Raw genomic sequence first — 15,000 nt, 5'->3', positions numbered from 1 at the left:
GACTCAAGCCATAGCTATTTCACTCCGCTCCCGAGTCTTCCAGATTGCCACTATCATCATGAGTCAATTCTCCTGGGCAATGGTTCAATCTTAGTGTTGGGTGGTGCATTTACCTCACAAATCACATCAAATGTCGACGTTCACCCGTACACTAACTTTCGCCGTCTCGACTTGTCTTCCAACTCCGCCTCTGGCTGGGTTGAAGTTGCGGTAACAGGTGACGCACCGCAGGGGCGTCGCGGTGCTACCGCTACTGCCACTGGTGATGGGGATAAGGTTATTTTGCTTGGAGGAGCCAGCTCTGACCTCCAAACAGTCTACGATGAAATCTGGACGTTGGATCTCAACACATTAACCTGGGAGAAGGAGAAGGTAGCAGAGGCTGGCACAGGTAAGTCATTCAGTAAATAATATTGCCGAGGGTTCAACTGATAAATGAAGGTCCTGGTGCAAGGTTTGATCATTCCGCCATCGCGGTAGACGAAAATCAAATCATAGTCTTTGGTGGTCGGTCAAACTGGTCCCAGCTTGCATACAAATCTAACAGCTCGAAACAGGCTATACGCAAACTGGCCCAGCGGATGGGGGAATCTACATATACAACACCGTCTCGAACTCTTGGGTCAGCAATTTCACGGTGTCAGCCGGTTTCAATTCTACTGCGAAAAAAAGCGACTCAGAAGTAGCCAGCAGTACCGTGGCCACAGGATCTGCCATGGCGAAGATACCCTGCACATTGTCATCTTCGGGGACAATGGTGGACCTTGTGTCCAGCTGCGTCCTGTCCGAGAACTCGGATAGCAGCAGCCAATCAAGTGCGTCTACCTGAGGCAAACCTATTCGATTTATGGGCCCTGTTACTAACATGCCCTTTGCCTTTTACCAGATGCCCTTGCGGTTCCTTCATCCACCATTGCCATCAACTCTGGCGACTCGGGTGCTTACAGTCACTCACTCACTGTACCTCTCGTCATAGGATTGACCATTGGTTCGGTTGGCCTTGCAGGTGCCCTACTAGCAGTTTGTATGTGGAGGGCGCGTCGTCGCCTCACTAGACGCAAGGCATATGGCGATCCTTCTTACGCAAGCAGCCCCAGGAGTCGGACATTCAATCCAATACGAAGACATAGTCCAGTGGAGGAAGAAGGCCCAAAATTGATAGATGAGATGATGGATGAAAAAGGCACAAATGTTCATAAGGAGATGGAAAACCCACGAACCGAAGCGGGCACTTTGTCCGCAGTGATTGCTTTCCGTTTGGAGGTAGGAGCGGTTGGGAGAGGTTTTTCTAGTATATCTAGTAGGATCAGGGGCTCCCGGTGGGATTCGCGGCCATATTCAGAGTTAACCGATTACTCGCCAAACGATGCGCAAGCCATGCCCCATCCACCCGCTCCCGCCCGCCAGATGGGAATAGGTATCCATCTACTTGGCCCCCCCCTCAGGCGTGACAAATCACTATACTATTCTCCCTCCAATAGTACTGCACATGTCACAAGTGTAGCACAAGATAATCGCATTGGCATATTTTGCGACGAGGATTCAACGAGATCTGAACACCATCGTCGAGACCCGGTGCATTTCGAAGAACTTCCTGGCACGAAGGAATGCGGTGTCTTGAGAAGCCATGCTGGAAAATGGTATTCAGCAAACAGTAATAATGGTGCTGAAGAGAAGGAAGTCGGTGCTCCATCACAACTCCCCTCTCAGACAGAGGCTGTGCCGATGCCTCAAATCTCAATAACCAAAGCCAACAAATATGGCTCATATTGCTCGCCCTATGAGTCTTTACAGTACCGACTCCCAAACTTCCGGCCTTCCGAACCCCTTGAATTTCCAGGAGTCACCAATGCCTTTCCCATACCTGGATATGGTTCGTTAAGATCGAATCCCCATTCTGCACACATCCATGAATCCCTCACCTCTCGCCACTCTGATGACATGGACGAGAGCGGTCAGGACGTCCATGTTGCTATCGAAAATCAGCCATCTCCAACGATTCAGAACCCTCTTCACCGCAAAGGCTCGATCTTTAAGCGTATGGCCGAAGCAAGTGCATCCGTTCTCTTGGGCCGCCGGCCGAGTCAAGCCAGTGGGCGCTTATCTATGAATCAGCTAGAAATCCGTGATCCTGCGCCACAACCAACTCTCTGGCCTGTTCTCTCTCAAGTTCAGCTTTGTTCAGTAGGGATTGCAACCCCGTCCTTGGTTGCGCATGAAAATAGACAACATCCGCCAGTAAGCTGGAGGGACAACGTTTCTCAAGGGCTTCTACCAAATGACTCTTATGGCCCTAGTATTTCCAGCCTTAAATCTTTCAGGTCGATGAGGGACATGATCATTGTCCAGAAAGAAGAAACACAAGACAACATTGAGACGTTTAGGATCATTGATGAGGACGATTCTGGCGGGTCTCCCGAGCCGAAAGCAGCAGGTTTGACAACCCACCTACAGCGAAGGGAATCCAATGAGAACATGTGCACGCCAAAAGAGGATCATGGGGAAATAGATGGCTTCACCTGTAAGCAAGAACCGTCGCGTGAAGGGTGGGAGGCGACGATTTTGATGGACAGCCTTGCTTTCGAGCCCAGAGTTTTGGATTTGTCGTTGAAGGCGATTGTAGATCCAGGCGCTTTTACGGATTCGTCCGCCATTCTCAAAACAGCTGGGTTATTGGACACTGAATCAGTTGCAGAAACAGAAAGCGGGTTGTCAGACTCACTTTCCCATGGTTCTGACAAGAATTCAAGTCTGGAAGAAGCTGCCTCTGGCACACCCCAGACGGACCCGTCTATCTTTTCCCATTCACCGGGTGAAACGAAGCCTCCTCATGAACATGTAACACCGCTCAGCGCTGAATCATCATTTGATTTCTGCGCCACATCTGCAGGTAAGGCGAGACGACGGCCTGTGCGAGAAGTCGTCAATTCTATCAACAAAAGAGGAGACAACACTCCTATGGGGCTTCTCGCACCTAGGAGCTTTTATTCCCCTGCACCTGGAAGCTCATCTGGCGGCATGAAAGTGCATTCCGGGCCTATCAGTAAGAGTACTATGTCGTCTGATGATGCCGATCCCTCAGGTATTTGCAACCCGTTTGTCACCTCCGAAAGCGAGTATGTTTCACAGAGCATGCGTCCTACTAGCACTTCGCCTACGTTCAAGGGACCAATTGCACCCCATGATACTGCTATTATCCCAAAGCAGAGAGAAACACCCGTAGGGCAGGTAAAAACAAAAACAATGTGGGAAATGGTCAAAAGAGAAGAAACGTTGAGAATCGCGAATCCAGATGCGGCAAGCGTATCGGAATCGAAGAAACCACTTCCGGATTTTCATGGGTGAGAGCGGTAAAATTAATTGAAGATGAAGGGGTGATAACGATAAGCCTGTCCTGGATGATTCACAATGTGCTTACAGCTAGCCGCCGGATTTATAACAAGAATGCAAAGTCGATATGTCCCTTCTTGTTGCGCAACGGTGATGCACTTATGTGCTTTCATTTGCAAGGCGTTGGAATCTCGGTAGCCTAGCCTATGATTATGCGAAGATAGTCCAAGGTGAGGAAATGATATTGCGTGGACTATAACGAAGCAGGTTGGGAATGAAAAGCGGGGCGTGAGTCACGAACTGATCCGGCATGAATAAGAATCACGGACTCGCCGATCGATGCACCTCATTCTCCTGCTTTGATAATTAACAAAAAAGGACCGATGTTACATATTACATAAGCATAATTACTGTATTATGCAAGGTCCTTAGATATGTATACCCCTTGACACCGACGGGCGACGGACGGGCAACGATAGTGTACAAGTTCAGTCATTCAATTCCTTTCCAGTAATCGATATACCAAAGACTATTCTTTCTTGGTGAGTTTGTTTTTCTCATCCATATTCTCTCATAACTCTGCTGATTCTAGTACTGGTATTGTTCTGTTTTCAGCGTGCCCTATGGTGGTCTAGCATCTACAGCTCGTAGTTATCTTTCACTAAGCCTCAAGCCCCAAGCCCCGTGCCCCAAAGTGGTCTGAGTTCTGCAACCTTGCCATCATAATGTCCTTCTTCTCTGTGCTCTTCTTCGTCCTTGTCGCTCCGTTAGTATTCGCAAACACGTTGCAATACAAGCTTCACCACCGATTCGTGCCTGTTCAAGCTAGCGCAGGATCGCCGCCATCTTTCAGTCCGTTGGGCCATCTCGTTCTGTCATCAGCAGAAGACGGTTCACCAATCAACCCTCAGATTATTCCACTGAGTACGACCGCACAGGTAGAGCCGCAAGAGACGGCTGATAGTGCAGGGTGGTATCAAGTGGGGTTACAGGTGAAAGAAGGCGATAGTGATGACGATAAAGACTGGTTGATTGCCAGTACCCGTGCTGTAAGTGTCTACTAAAGCCCGTACATCGATTCACTATTGAATACTCATAAAACACATACATATGTAGAGCTACTTGGCAGGCCCTCTGTTGGTCAAGTTGCACATGGAGGGTACTCAATTAGTTTCCCTTTCGGTGCACCCTTTGACTTCTCGATCTTATGATGATTCATTATCCACTGTGTCCCTGCCACAAGACATCTCTATTTTCCAATTAACGATCATGGACTCACAGAAAACAAGACCGTTGGTGCTTCCTCGATTCACCTCGCGAAAGCAATAGTCAGGCTAACATGCATCGGCTGACTTCCCTTTAGACCTCCGATGGGCACTTCCATGATGATCGATAATGATACAGGCGCTCCTGTCACGCCTCCCCCCGAAAAATCATTTCTTCAGAAATACTGGATGTACATTGTAGGCATCGCGCTTTTCTTTGCCGCACAGATGGGGCCTGAAGAACCTCGTAATCAAAATAAAGGCGGAAGCGGGAAATGAAGCTTTTCAAAGCTTCACCCCAGCAAAATATCTTTTTATATCCCCACTGAAATGCATGACAGGTATCGCTACTGGATTGACTGCTCGTATGACCTGGGTACCTATTTATTGAGTTTTAACATAAGGAGGGGCATTGTTCCCCACCCACGGTCCTGCCGGGCCCACCATCTCTGGCTTGAGATCCTCCAGGCGTGGCGCACCGATGTTCCTCATTGTATTTGTGATCTCTTCCGCAAGGACTACAACATGTCAGCCATGGATGCAGTGCACCTTTGATTGGTAAACATGACTCACTCTGGCAAAGCCTGACGACACCCTCTTCACCATGTGTGCCGTTAGCATATAAAAAGCTTCTCCCAATCCCAACAGCCTTGGCACCAAGAGCAATCGCTTTCACCACGTCTGCACCCGATCGAACACCGCCATCCATCATAACTTCGATTTTGTCAAAGAGGTCCGGTCGCTTACAGCGTAACTCATAGAGAAGATCTATAGGTGCAGGGGCACTAAATGGTCTGTCAGATATGTTGAAGGGCTGAGTGGCAAATATATGCTTACTAATCACATTGCCTTCCTCCGTGATTAGACTGTGCCAGCTGTCAGCCAAAGAGCCGGGCTTATTTAGAATAATTCAAGAAATCAACTTACGAGGATCACGCCTTGCACGCCGGCTTTAGCACATAGATCCACATCCTCCACACACTGAACACCCTTTACGATAATAGGTAAGTTTGTATGTTCCTGCAGCGATATAAGTAAGTGTTTGGTATAATCTCACGCATGTTGACATACTCGTATAAAGTCAATGTCTTTCCACGTCAGATTCGTATCTTGGTAGCCTGAGATTGCTTGACTGACACCTAAAGGTGAAGCACTCTTTTGTTGACCACTGCTGCTAGGCGGCGGAGCTACATGTGCTTTGGCTCGGACATCCATCGTTCGTTTACTACGCCAAGCTGTATCAACTGTGAAGATAATTGCGTTGGCTCCAAGTGCAGTAACCCTTTTGAGGAGGGCAATGGAAGCTGCCCGATCTTTATTGAGATAGATCTGGAACATCACAGGTTGTCCTTCTTTTCTGGCAGTCATGATCTCGTCGAGAGAGCAGGAAGCGTTGATGGAGATCTGTCCATAATCAAATTTGTCAGCTATTAGAAAAGACGGTTGTGATAAAAAGCATTTACTCCTTGGACTATTCCACATGCTCCAGCGCCCCTAGTCAAATTGACTTCTCCTAAAGGATTTCCCAGCTTTGCCATGGCGGCAGGGGAAATGAAAACAGGCATAGTCGTCTTCATACCCATGAATTCCGTCTCAGTACTACCAGTAGTTGCGTCTCGAAGTATTCTGGGGCGGAAGAAGTACCGGTCGAAGGCCTTTTCATTCTCAGCGGCGGCTGTGATAAATATTAGTATTTCTGAGAGCTTCATTCACTGCCCCGGCCACTCACTTTTCTCCCTATCTGCTGCACTTTTGTAATAGTTCCAAGCTGTACCACTCATCACTTTTTCGGCCCAGTCTTCAAAGTCCTGTACCAGTAACATTCCATCGACCCCCGGCATGGATTTCCTGGCTTCTTCCATGCGCAAGTCCTCCTCTGTTGGCTCTTCTTCCTCCGGTTCCGGCATCGTTGCCGGGTCCACTGGGCCAATATGTTGAGAGGGATCGAGCATGTCTAGAGCGTCAGGGGGATGAAGGGGCTTGAATATTTTCCTTTTTGGGTTTTTGCGTGAGATTCAGAAACGATGCACTGTGTATTTACTCACGTAGCATCCTTCCCAGCGTTGGCAATGATGATTTCAGCCCCCCCCGGATGATTTTCCAAGAAATCTGTCACATCATAAATCTTTCCCTAAAGTAGAGGTTTATTAGCTCACTCCGCAAAATGTTTTGAGATCGGTTGCTCTCTTACATCTATTATCACCCAGCAATCCTCCCGTTTGTTATGTTTCTGCACTTCCTCAAAGCTGACCAGTTTCTGCCCACTGGGCTGGACAGTCGACACGCCGGGGGCTTGAGCATTTGAGAGCTCGTCTGCTCTGACGGGGTTCCAAGACTGATAAGCCACCGCGATACCCTTAAGAGCGAAGAAAGAGGTCAGCCAGCACGCTGTGTGTGATGGAGATGCACACGTACTGCGGATGCGATACCAGCTAGGAGGGCTGTTGTTCTGTAGGTGTATTTCGTGCGGGGCGCAGAAGCTGTGGAAAAGCGTTGGGTAAGAAGATTTCGCTGTGGGCGAGCACGGGTAAGGACACGGGCGAGCATCGTGTGGGGGGAAGCGGCGGAGGAAATAGAGTAGAAAATATTGGCAGGAATGCTAATATGTATATATTTCTGGCGAATCGTCGCCCTCCAGTTACCACCAGTCAGAGCCGCCGGCCCGGCATCCCGAACCCCATTCGTAATCCCGTGCCTGATTGCTACAGACAAAAGTATCGATTTCAAGGAGATCCACCACTTTGTTGTTTGTTGCACTGTTTGTTGCACTGACATATTGTTGCAGGAACCAAATTTTATGCCTTATGGTTATGGATACACAAGTTTCCTCTCTAATAGGCTCAGCAGCAGTAGCAGCTCCCCAAGATCTGGTATATATCTAAACCATGCAAAACCAGAAGTCAAAGTTCACAGCACTGAAACGGGAGCCAAATTGCGCAATCTTATCATTATTGAATGAGCGTCAGTTATCACAGGCTTTACTTATATATGATAGCATTCTTTGTAGATATCGCTGGATCTCCGATAAGAGGCAGTGTCATATCAACATTCCTTTTCATTTGTTAGATAAAGAACTCGACCTTCGTTTCTTCTACACTTACTACTACGTGCGCGTAGAACTGATAATAATCATTAAATGCTCTTAACATAGATTGACGGGTGGCTCCTCCGACCCAGTAGACTTCAGGATTATGGCAAAGCTATTATGTTGCATGATGCATTGAGAGTAATATTGTAATATTGTCCGTTCGATACATAGTACGTCATGTGACGTTTGATATACTGTCCATCTCATTCTCCGTTCCCCTTCGTCAAAGCACATCACATTACAGTAACATCACGCCAGCAACCACACCGCTCAAAACAAGACCCACCCCTGACAAACCGTCGAACATGCCCAAAGCGCCACTGCTAGCGTTGCTTGAGCTACTAGAGGCGCTTGCGCTACCAGAGCTGCTTGAGTCGTCGCTGCTGCTAGTGGCACTGGCACTGCCAGCGGCGCTACCGGAGCCAGAAGAAGAAGTGTTCGTTGAGCTGCTTCCATCTTTCTGAGTGGTAGAGCTGCTGATGTTCGTGACACCAGAGATGTAAGTCTCAAAGTTGGGACAAGTGACATTACTCTCGAGATATGGTTGGGTGATGTTGTATGCAGTGCACATAGGGACGATGTAGCTGAAAGCCGATTTGATCTTGGGGAACATAGTCATGAAAACAGACATGGTGTAGTTGGCTGCAAGAGGCATCGTGAGCAGACATCCGTCTAGTCGTTGGAAGAGACTTACTGAGCTCGTGATTAAGGACAACGGGACCGTGAGTAGTGTAAGTACCGTTACCAGCCTTGTCGATGACTGCTTGGTAGTTATCCGTCACATCTTGCTCAGTGACGCCATCGGTTCCAGCCGCCCAGTCATCGGTGTCGTCTGACCAGATGATGGTGGTCAGGTTGAGTGCCTGGGCAATCATACGAACTCTGTTGTCGACATCGCCGTACGGAGGTCGCCTGTGTCATCATTAGCTATAGCCTCACACAATTCCACCAAAATGCCAACATACCAGCACTGGGGAGTAACTCCAAGGACAGCCTTGATGGCTTTCTGGGTGTAGTACAACTCGGCAAAGACAACCTCGTTACTGAGAGCGGTCATGTACTGATGAGACCAGGTGTGAACACATATTTGATGGCCTTCGTCGTGAGCCCTCATAGCCTGGAGAGGCCAGTCCATGACATTGGATCCAATGAAAAACCTATTCACACACATAAGTTTGGACATGGATAAAGAGGGACGACCACGTACATGGTAGCCTTCTGGTTGTTCTCCGAAAGAAGATTATACAAAGCGTTGTGACTACAGTTAGGTCCATCGTCGAAACCCAAACCCCAAGTCATTGGCTCGGGTACGATGGTGATATCGGCTTCCAAACCAGTATCACTGGCGGGGGTGGTACACTTGTTATGGGTCCACCAACAGTCTGGGTCACTGCTATTGTAGTTGACACCGGTCCAATCACCTGTGGGGGTCCCGTGGGGAACATCATTTGGAAGCTTGGTGTTAAGAGTGGAGTTGATGGTCGCAAAAAGTTGTTGGCCTTCTGTGTCATTTGAGAGGATGGAAGCGGTCTCCCAGATAGTGGGGAAAGAGGATGCAATCTCGGTCACAGGGGCATAACCATAGGCTGTACATTCGGTATTAACGTCTACGTGAATCATGATGGTCAGCCCTTGTCCTAAAATACAATTGTATTAACCTACCTGTACTGGCAGCAGCACTAGCTTCATCGGTAACATCTCGGCGGTACACCATGGGACCGCCAACGTTTCGCCGACCAATCTCCTGGCCACCACATCCGGGATGGGCGAGGGCGACACCAGCTGTGAGGGTGAGGAGGGCGGCGGCAGCGGTGGAAGGGATCATTTCGCCTGTGTGATTAAAAGGCGAAAAGTTTATTATTGTCCTTTGAGGTAAAGAATGGAAAAGGTAATAAAATGAGAAAGAATGGAGACGAGAGAGATGAGAATCAGCAACCGAGCTTTGGGTCTTTATTTTTATGAGGGCGATGTCTCGGTTATTCTGCGCTACTTCTATTTTCTATTTTCTATTTTCTGCCTTGTTTGCGGTTGGTTATTTCTGTGCTGTGTTGTGCCACCCACTATTAAGTTCACCTGCTGCTTTCCCTTGCAAGCTTCCCTGTGCTGCTTTCCCGCGCTGTTTGCGTGGTTTGGCTCGCCTGCATTGTGTTCTGCATGCCTTGCTCGTTACTCATCTCCCGTTTCCATCGTCTAAGAAGATCCTAGAGATACTCGCTCAAGCCTAAGCAATATCGTCAAATATGCGTCACACCTTCATCGCCCTCCAGAAGTTACCCTGACTGCTTACTGCATGCGATTGTTATTTTTTTAACTCGCGAGGCGGTTCAAGGGTTAGACCTTCTTTACCAGATCCCGTAATCTACCATGAACCGCCAGCGACAGCCGTCAACCCCGAATTACGGAGTTTTTACTATGCGGATCCCCGCCCACTGCACCAACTGCGGGTGCTAATAAACAGGTGACAACCTGAATGAAAGATGATTTCACAACGAACGCGACCCCCGGTTGTGTGTCTATTAATAACCTCCTCGGCATCAACAACAAGGTCAGATGCCAGATTTATTTTTCCTCCTTCGTAATTAATTCATTTTAAATTTCCTATTTATTTTTCTCGCTTTATCTTTTTCGTAATTAATTATATAGTGACCACATATGTATGAGACCAAAACCGTCTGCCGCCGTCCTCCCCTCATTCCCACCGGCCAACTTCTGCGTAGCTTCCGTAGTACAAATAGCCCCCTGACCCTTTGAATTGAATTTATGCGTTTTTAAAATTACGTATAAAACTCGGCCCTTTTCACCGTTTGAACTTGCGTCTAAATAATGTAACTACCCACAAAAACAAGAAGACATACACTCATGACTCATGCATGAAGAAACAGCACGACGACGTCGTATAACATACACAAGAGCAATGAGAAGCTTCCTGCCAATAACGAACGGCTAAATTCCTTATGGGCCGTAGTACAGTGTACGGTGTTGGATGGTCATATTGACTGCGCTGACTACCTTAGCCGTCAAGCGCAGTTGGAGGTATATTATTTAACGGTCAACGTGTGGGTCCTACTGTAAACTGTAATAGTGCAAGCAAACAGCAATAATTCATATGAAATTGTTGTGTATTCGGTGCTGATGATAGATGAAATAATCCATTATTCTTTCATCTATGATGGGTCCATCTGCTACAGCCAGCTCTGTCATTATCATCAAAGCTCATCCTTCAATGTCTTTGTCCCACTGACGCCGTCGTTGCGATGCTCTACACCGAGAGCGAGGATAGACAAAAAGTCGTACACCATGTCCGCTGCGGCAATGGCCGATATCTCGGCTAGCATAATAATAGGATTAAGCGAATGTTAGAATTGTAGAAAGCCAGTCCACCCACCATTGGTATCATAAGCAGGCGAAAGTTCCACAATGTCCAAGGCTACGATATTGAGCCCAATAAGTGAGTGAAGGATCCTACGAAGCTCTCGAGAAGTCCATCCACCGGACTCCGGGGTACCAGCTATGTCATATCAACACTGCAGTTGTCCAAGATGCCTCAGATGCTTACTAGCAGGTACAAAGGCAGGATCCATGACATCGACGTCAAGGCTAATCACGACCGGCCCATCACCGATTCTGTTTTTAATCTTCTCTGTGATCCAGTCAATCCCAAAGTCATCCAAATCGAAAGTATGGATAAGATCAAATCCTGCAGTCACATCATCTTCCAAATCTTGGGGGCCCTAATGGTAACCGTCAACATCCTAAAATTTCTAGTGTTAATCACTTACCCCAAAGCGGGTCCTTATACCAGCATGGATGGATGAATTAGGCTTTATGAAACCTTTCTCGTACGCATGCCAAAAGAAAGTCCCATGGTTAAGGTCAGCCTGGACCGAGACACTGCCAACATATCTGTGTGGGTTCCATGTGTCGATATGAGCATCAAAATGAATGACAGAGACTGGCCCGTAGACTTCATGAACGGCATTGAGGATAGGAAGAACCTTTGGTCTACATCAGCAATACAGCAAGTCCGTGCTTTTCTATTACCCACAATGGTATGATCGCCGCCCAGAGTGATGATCCGGGGGTGTATCTTTCCATCGAGACCTCGCTGCATGTTTAGGTTTTGCATCTTTTCTGGTGATACAACAGGATGATGGAGTAAGGATCGATATGCTGAGTTGATTTGCTTTACCGCAGTTGCAGGATCGAAAGGTGTCACAGGAACGTCACCACAATCAAGCTACGATAGATGAAGTGCGGTTTAGCGCTCAACAATCGTCCAAATATCGTGGAACTCACTATGGAGAGATCTCCTGAATATGGGTTGACTTCTAACCTGCTGTTGTAGCCACGGTCAGGCCGCTGCCTTCGTGAGCCTGGAAAGCACAACGGACATAGTATCAGCATACATTTAAACAACAGGCCTATGTCCACGGCACTCACCACTTCTCAAAGCGTATGGTCCAAACCTCGCGCCTGTGACATATCAACGTCAATAGTGAGTCCCAAGTACAAAGACCGGTTCACGTACCAGGCCGAAATGAAACAGCAGAGTCAAAAGGCACACCCAATAGAGCAATATCAAATGCTGCATCCTTGACGTCCAAGCACCTTTTATGTGGGAGATGGGCAAAACTTGCTACTCCACTGAAGCTCAAGTCTGGAGTGTTCGCATATTCGTCGTTCCAGGGGTCGAGCTGTTCGCTATAACCGTCGTCTTCTTGAATTTTGGCTAGTACATTTGATGCAGCTGCCATCAGAAGAATGGAGACACCGAGCCGCCCATACATTCTGGCGGTTTCCTCGTAATAATAAGGCAGTAGTCAGTTGGCCTTGAATTTGGGAGATGTTCAACCAGAGAAATGTTGTTGATGGGACTAGAAGTAATAACTCTTGCGTGGAGGCGTTATGTAGTTGTTAGGTTAATACATTTGCATCTATGCATATCTTATATGTGATACTTAAATGTACTCATTTAGTTTTGCCGCCGCCGCAGGCGTTACCGGCGTACGTGCTTTCACAACCGTTGGACGACGGCACCATTTGATAAGACCTCGAAGCCGGCATCTATACTGCTGACCAAGTATCTCTACAGTGGGATAGCAGTTAGGGTGGGGTATATCTTGCCGATTACAGCAGTCCCCCCAGAATCCCGAGCATGCCCGATGTCGCACACCTTCGTTGCCGGTAAGACGCAAGCGCGATGCATGACTGGCGAGCGAAGATTCGGTGTTGTTAAGCGCCAGCGCGCTAAGGCAAGACTACGAGTAGTAACTCGTACTCTTCTGGCGTTTGCGCTAATATATGATTAATGGCGTTTAAGCATATAAATAAAGCAGCAGAAGAGGAGAACTTCGAAGGGCGAGTGAGTTTTTATTCCATTCTTCTCTTCGTTCGTTCTTCGTTCTTCATTCTTTTACGTCGATAGTGTTGGATGAGCGAGAAAATTGAAGTCTGGGTGGGACACGGAGGAGGATTCCGAGAGAGACCATTTGTGGCGTGGCAGTTGCGTGGCTGATTTTTACATCTTCTTTCACATTCTATATATATACATAATAGTTTCTTTTTCTTTTCTTTATGCATTCATAGACACATCATCACAACAGATAGTACGAGCAGTTGCTGCACCGGCGCTCAGTAATCTGCAACAACCAAAGCTGCAATGTAACAAGCATATATACTCATTACCGCAACCCCTAACGAGTGGTGTCATAACTGGTCTACTACGCTTGCACATTATTGTAATGAATCATCCATGTCTCTATGTATATGAGCACAAATTGTGAGCGACGACCATCCAACTATCAGAACCATATTCAATCAAGCCCTCTACATGTACTCGAGAACAAAGACTGACAAGACCCTATCAGGAACTCTATTTATGTACAACACTCCTGCTTGTTTTTTATTAACCGCTGCAGCACGCGTGATGAAATACACTATTTCTGCCCTCTCTAAATGTCTCCAGCTTGATATCTTTGTTAGATTAGATTAGACATTGTTGGTATCGCCTGAGCTAAACATCTTAGAACCCGAGACCGATGATCCGCGGGAGTCAGGAGGTTGCAGACCGAATCTGGCATACAACGGGTCGTTCGGGTTTGTTTGTGGGTGCAGTTGAACTTTACCCTTATAGAGCTCAGCCGTCGAATATGATGGGTCTTGCCCGGCAGGATTCGAAAGTCCAATTGAGTTGTGGGGGGTTACCCAGTGCGCACCAGCACCCACTGTACCCGCAATGACTGTAGGAACCATAGTGAGGAGTGACGGGCTATGTACAATATTAGAGAGTATTATCTACCCAAACGAAATCACATACAGTTGGATATCGGCATCACGCAGCTGGGAGCTTCTACTCTTTGCCACCATTGAGCTGGCCCGCAGCCTACCGCCTCGAATGCGGGCGTAAGTCGAGAGATTATCTTTCACCTTGCTCAGAGCTGGATTATAAGAGTACTGCTCTTCCTCCGCCTCAGGAGACTGTTCAGGAAGTTTGTTAGGGTCGGAATATATGCGCAATTTGATGAGAAGTCGGGCAAATTGCGCTGTGGGCGTCAAACGAACGAGGGCACCAATGGGAAGAGAGAGTGCACCGATGACAAGAGTAATTCCCCAATCACGACCACCAAGCCGAGTGACCTGAAACGCGGCCCCACCGACTTCCACGATCAAGATTTGGCCACCGACCACTATGTGAAAAGTTGTTTAGACACAGATCATAAATGAAATGAAAGATACGTACTGATCAGGAAGATGATAATGAAGTACCAATTGCGCCAGAATCCTTCGAGAACATTGAGTTTGCGATCGAGCCGACGACAATTCAATTGGTTGACTATAACGAGGGAGGTTAAACTCATATCTTTCAGGACGCGTTTGACAATACCTACAAATCTGACAGAAAACGAAGCAGTTGAAGACCAACGCTCCAAGCTCTGTGTTGTTCTGATCATTGTTCTCCAGCCCCAGAATTTTTAGACCAGCAAAGTGCAGCACCAGGCACACAATGATTTGATAGATAGCCTGAACCATGATCATTTTGAACATTTCCACGGTTATCAGAGGAGCATTCTTCCTGTCAGGCTTGCGGTCAAGGGACGATTCAGTCGCAGGATCGGTAGCAAGTGCCAGGGCGGCAAAGGTGTCCATAATTAGGTTGACCCAAAGAAGTTGAACAGCAGTCAAGACAGACTCTTCGCTGGACGATGCAACGGCAGAGATAAATGTGATGAAGACTGCCGTGATATTCACGGAAATTTGGAACTGCAGGAACTTCTTGACTGAGTCATTAACACACCTACCCCACATAATGGCGAGAAC

At 47.6% G+C, this 15,000-nt stretch overlaps 6 protein-coding genes across 6 annotated transcripts in view; 2 read left to right on the top strand and 4 right to left on the bottom strand.

The window, feature by feature from the left end:
- The window catches only part of CNBD2870 (hypothetical protein), a gene marked incomplete at both ends in the record, with an annotated part of 3,989 nt that extends 644 nt beyond the window's left edge, over positions 1 to 3,345 (top strand). The window contains 4 exons of the mRNA XM_770786.1: positions 1 to 391; positions 442 to 622; positions 681 to 778; positions 887 to 3,345. The exon at positions 1 to 391 is cut by the window's left edge and continues 496 nt beyond it. Coding sequence (XP_775879.1) covers positions 1 to 391; positions 442 to 622; positions 681 to 778; positions 887 to 3,345 — 3,129 coding nt within the window. The remainder of the gene's footprint in view (positions 392 to 441; positions 623 to 680; positions 779 to 886) is intronic.
- A 710-nt stretch (positions 3,346 to 4,055) lies between these two features.
- CNBD2860 (hypothetical protein) lies at positions 4,056 to 4,659 on the top strand (the record flags this gene model as incomplete). The annotated part of the gene is made up of 2 exons (XM_770785.1): positions 4,056 to 4,379; positions 4,447 to 4,659. The coding sequence occupies 2 exons, from the start codon at positions 4,056 to 4,058 to the stop codon at positions 4,657 to 4,659; spliced, it is 537 nt and encodes a 178-aa protein (XP_775878.1).
- Positions 4,660 to 4,979: 320 nt separating this feature from the next.
- CNBD2850 (hypothetical protein) lies at positions 4,980 to 7,142 on the bottom strand (the record flags this gene model as incomplete). Its single annotated transcript, XM_770784.1, has 10 exons — positions 4,980 to 5,113; positions 5,169 to 5,380; positions 5,433 to 5,461; positions 5,523 to 5,615; positions 5,667 to 5,999; positions 6,059 to 6,270; positions 6,325 to 6,587; positions 6,641 to 6,726; positions 6,787 to 6,951; positions 7,011 to 7,142. 10 exons carry the CDS (start codon positions 7,140 to 7,142, stop codon positions 4,980 to 4,982), a joined length of 1,659 nt encoding a protein of 552 aa, XP_775877.1.
- A 779-nt stretch (positions 7,143 to 7,921) lies between these two features.
- Positions 7,922 to 9,508, bottom strand: CNBD2840 (hypothetical protein; the record flags this gene model as incomplete). Its single annotated transcript, XM_770783.1, has 5 exons — positions 7,922 to 8,325; positions 8,378 to 8,595; positions 8,649 to 8,840; positions 8,891 to 9,290; positions 9,346 to 9,508. The coding sequence occupies 5 exons, from the start codon at positions 9,506 to 9,508 to the stop codon at positions 7,922 to 7,924; spliced, it is 1,377 nt and encodes a 458-aa protein (XP_775876.1).
- Positions 9,509 to 10,889: 1,381 nt separating this feature from the next.
- Positions 10,890 to 12,470, bottom strand: CNBD2830 (hypothetical protein; the record flags this gene model as incomplete). The annotated part of the gene is made up of 8 exons (XM_770782.1): positions 10,890 to 11,011; positions 11,069 to 11,191; positions 11,240 to 11,414; positions 11,463 to 11,678; positions 11,729 to 11,920; positions 11,980 to 12,056; positions 12,124 to 12,156; positions 12,212 to 12,470. The coding sequence occupies 8 exons, from the start codon at positions 12,468 to 12,470 to the stop codon at positions 10,890 to 10,892; spliced, it is 1,197 nt and encodes a 398-aa protein (XP_775875.1).
- Positions 12,471 to 13,671: 1,201 nt separating this feature from the next.
- The window catches only part of CNBD2820 (hypothetical protein), a gene marked incomplete at both ends in the record, with an annotated part of 4,641 nt that continues 3,312 nt past the window's right edge, over positions 13,672 to 15,000 (bottom strand). Inside the window, 4 exons of the mRNA XM_770781.1 lie at positions 13,672 to 13,951; positions 14,000 to 14,369; positions 14,423 to 14,515; positions 14,571 to 15,000. The exon at positions 14,571 to 15,000 is cut by the window's right edge and continues 64 nt beyond it. Of these exons, the coding sequence (XP_775874.1) occupies positions 13,672 to 13,951; positions 14,000 to 14,369; positions 14,423 to 14,515; positions 14,571 to 15,000 (1,173 nt within the window). The remainder of the gene's footprint in view (positions 13,952 to 13,999; positions 14,370 to 14,422; positions 14,516 to 14,570) is intronic.

The sequence above is a fragment of the Cryptococcus neoformans genome, chromosome 4, assembly GCF_000149385.1.
Source record: "Cryptococcus neoformans var. neoformans B-3501A chromosome 4, whole genome shotgun sequence".
Lineage (NCBI taxonomy): Eukaryota > Fungi > Basidiomycota > Tremellomycetes > Tremellales > Cryptococcaceae > Cryptococcus > Cryptococcus deneoformans.
Note: the sequence above shows the minus strand (reverse complement) of the source record. Positions and strands in the feature narration are given on the sequence as shown.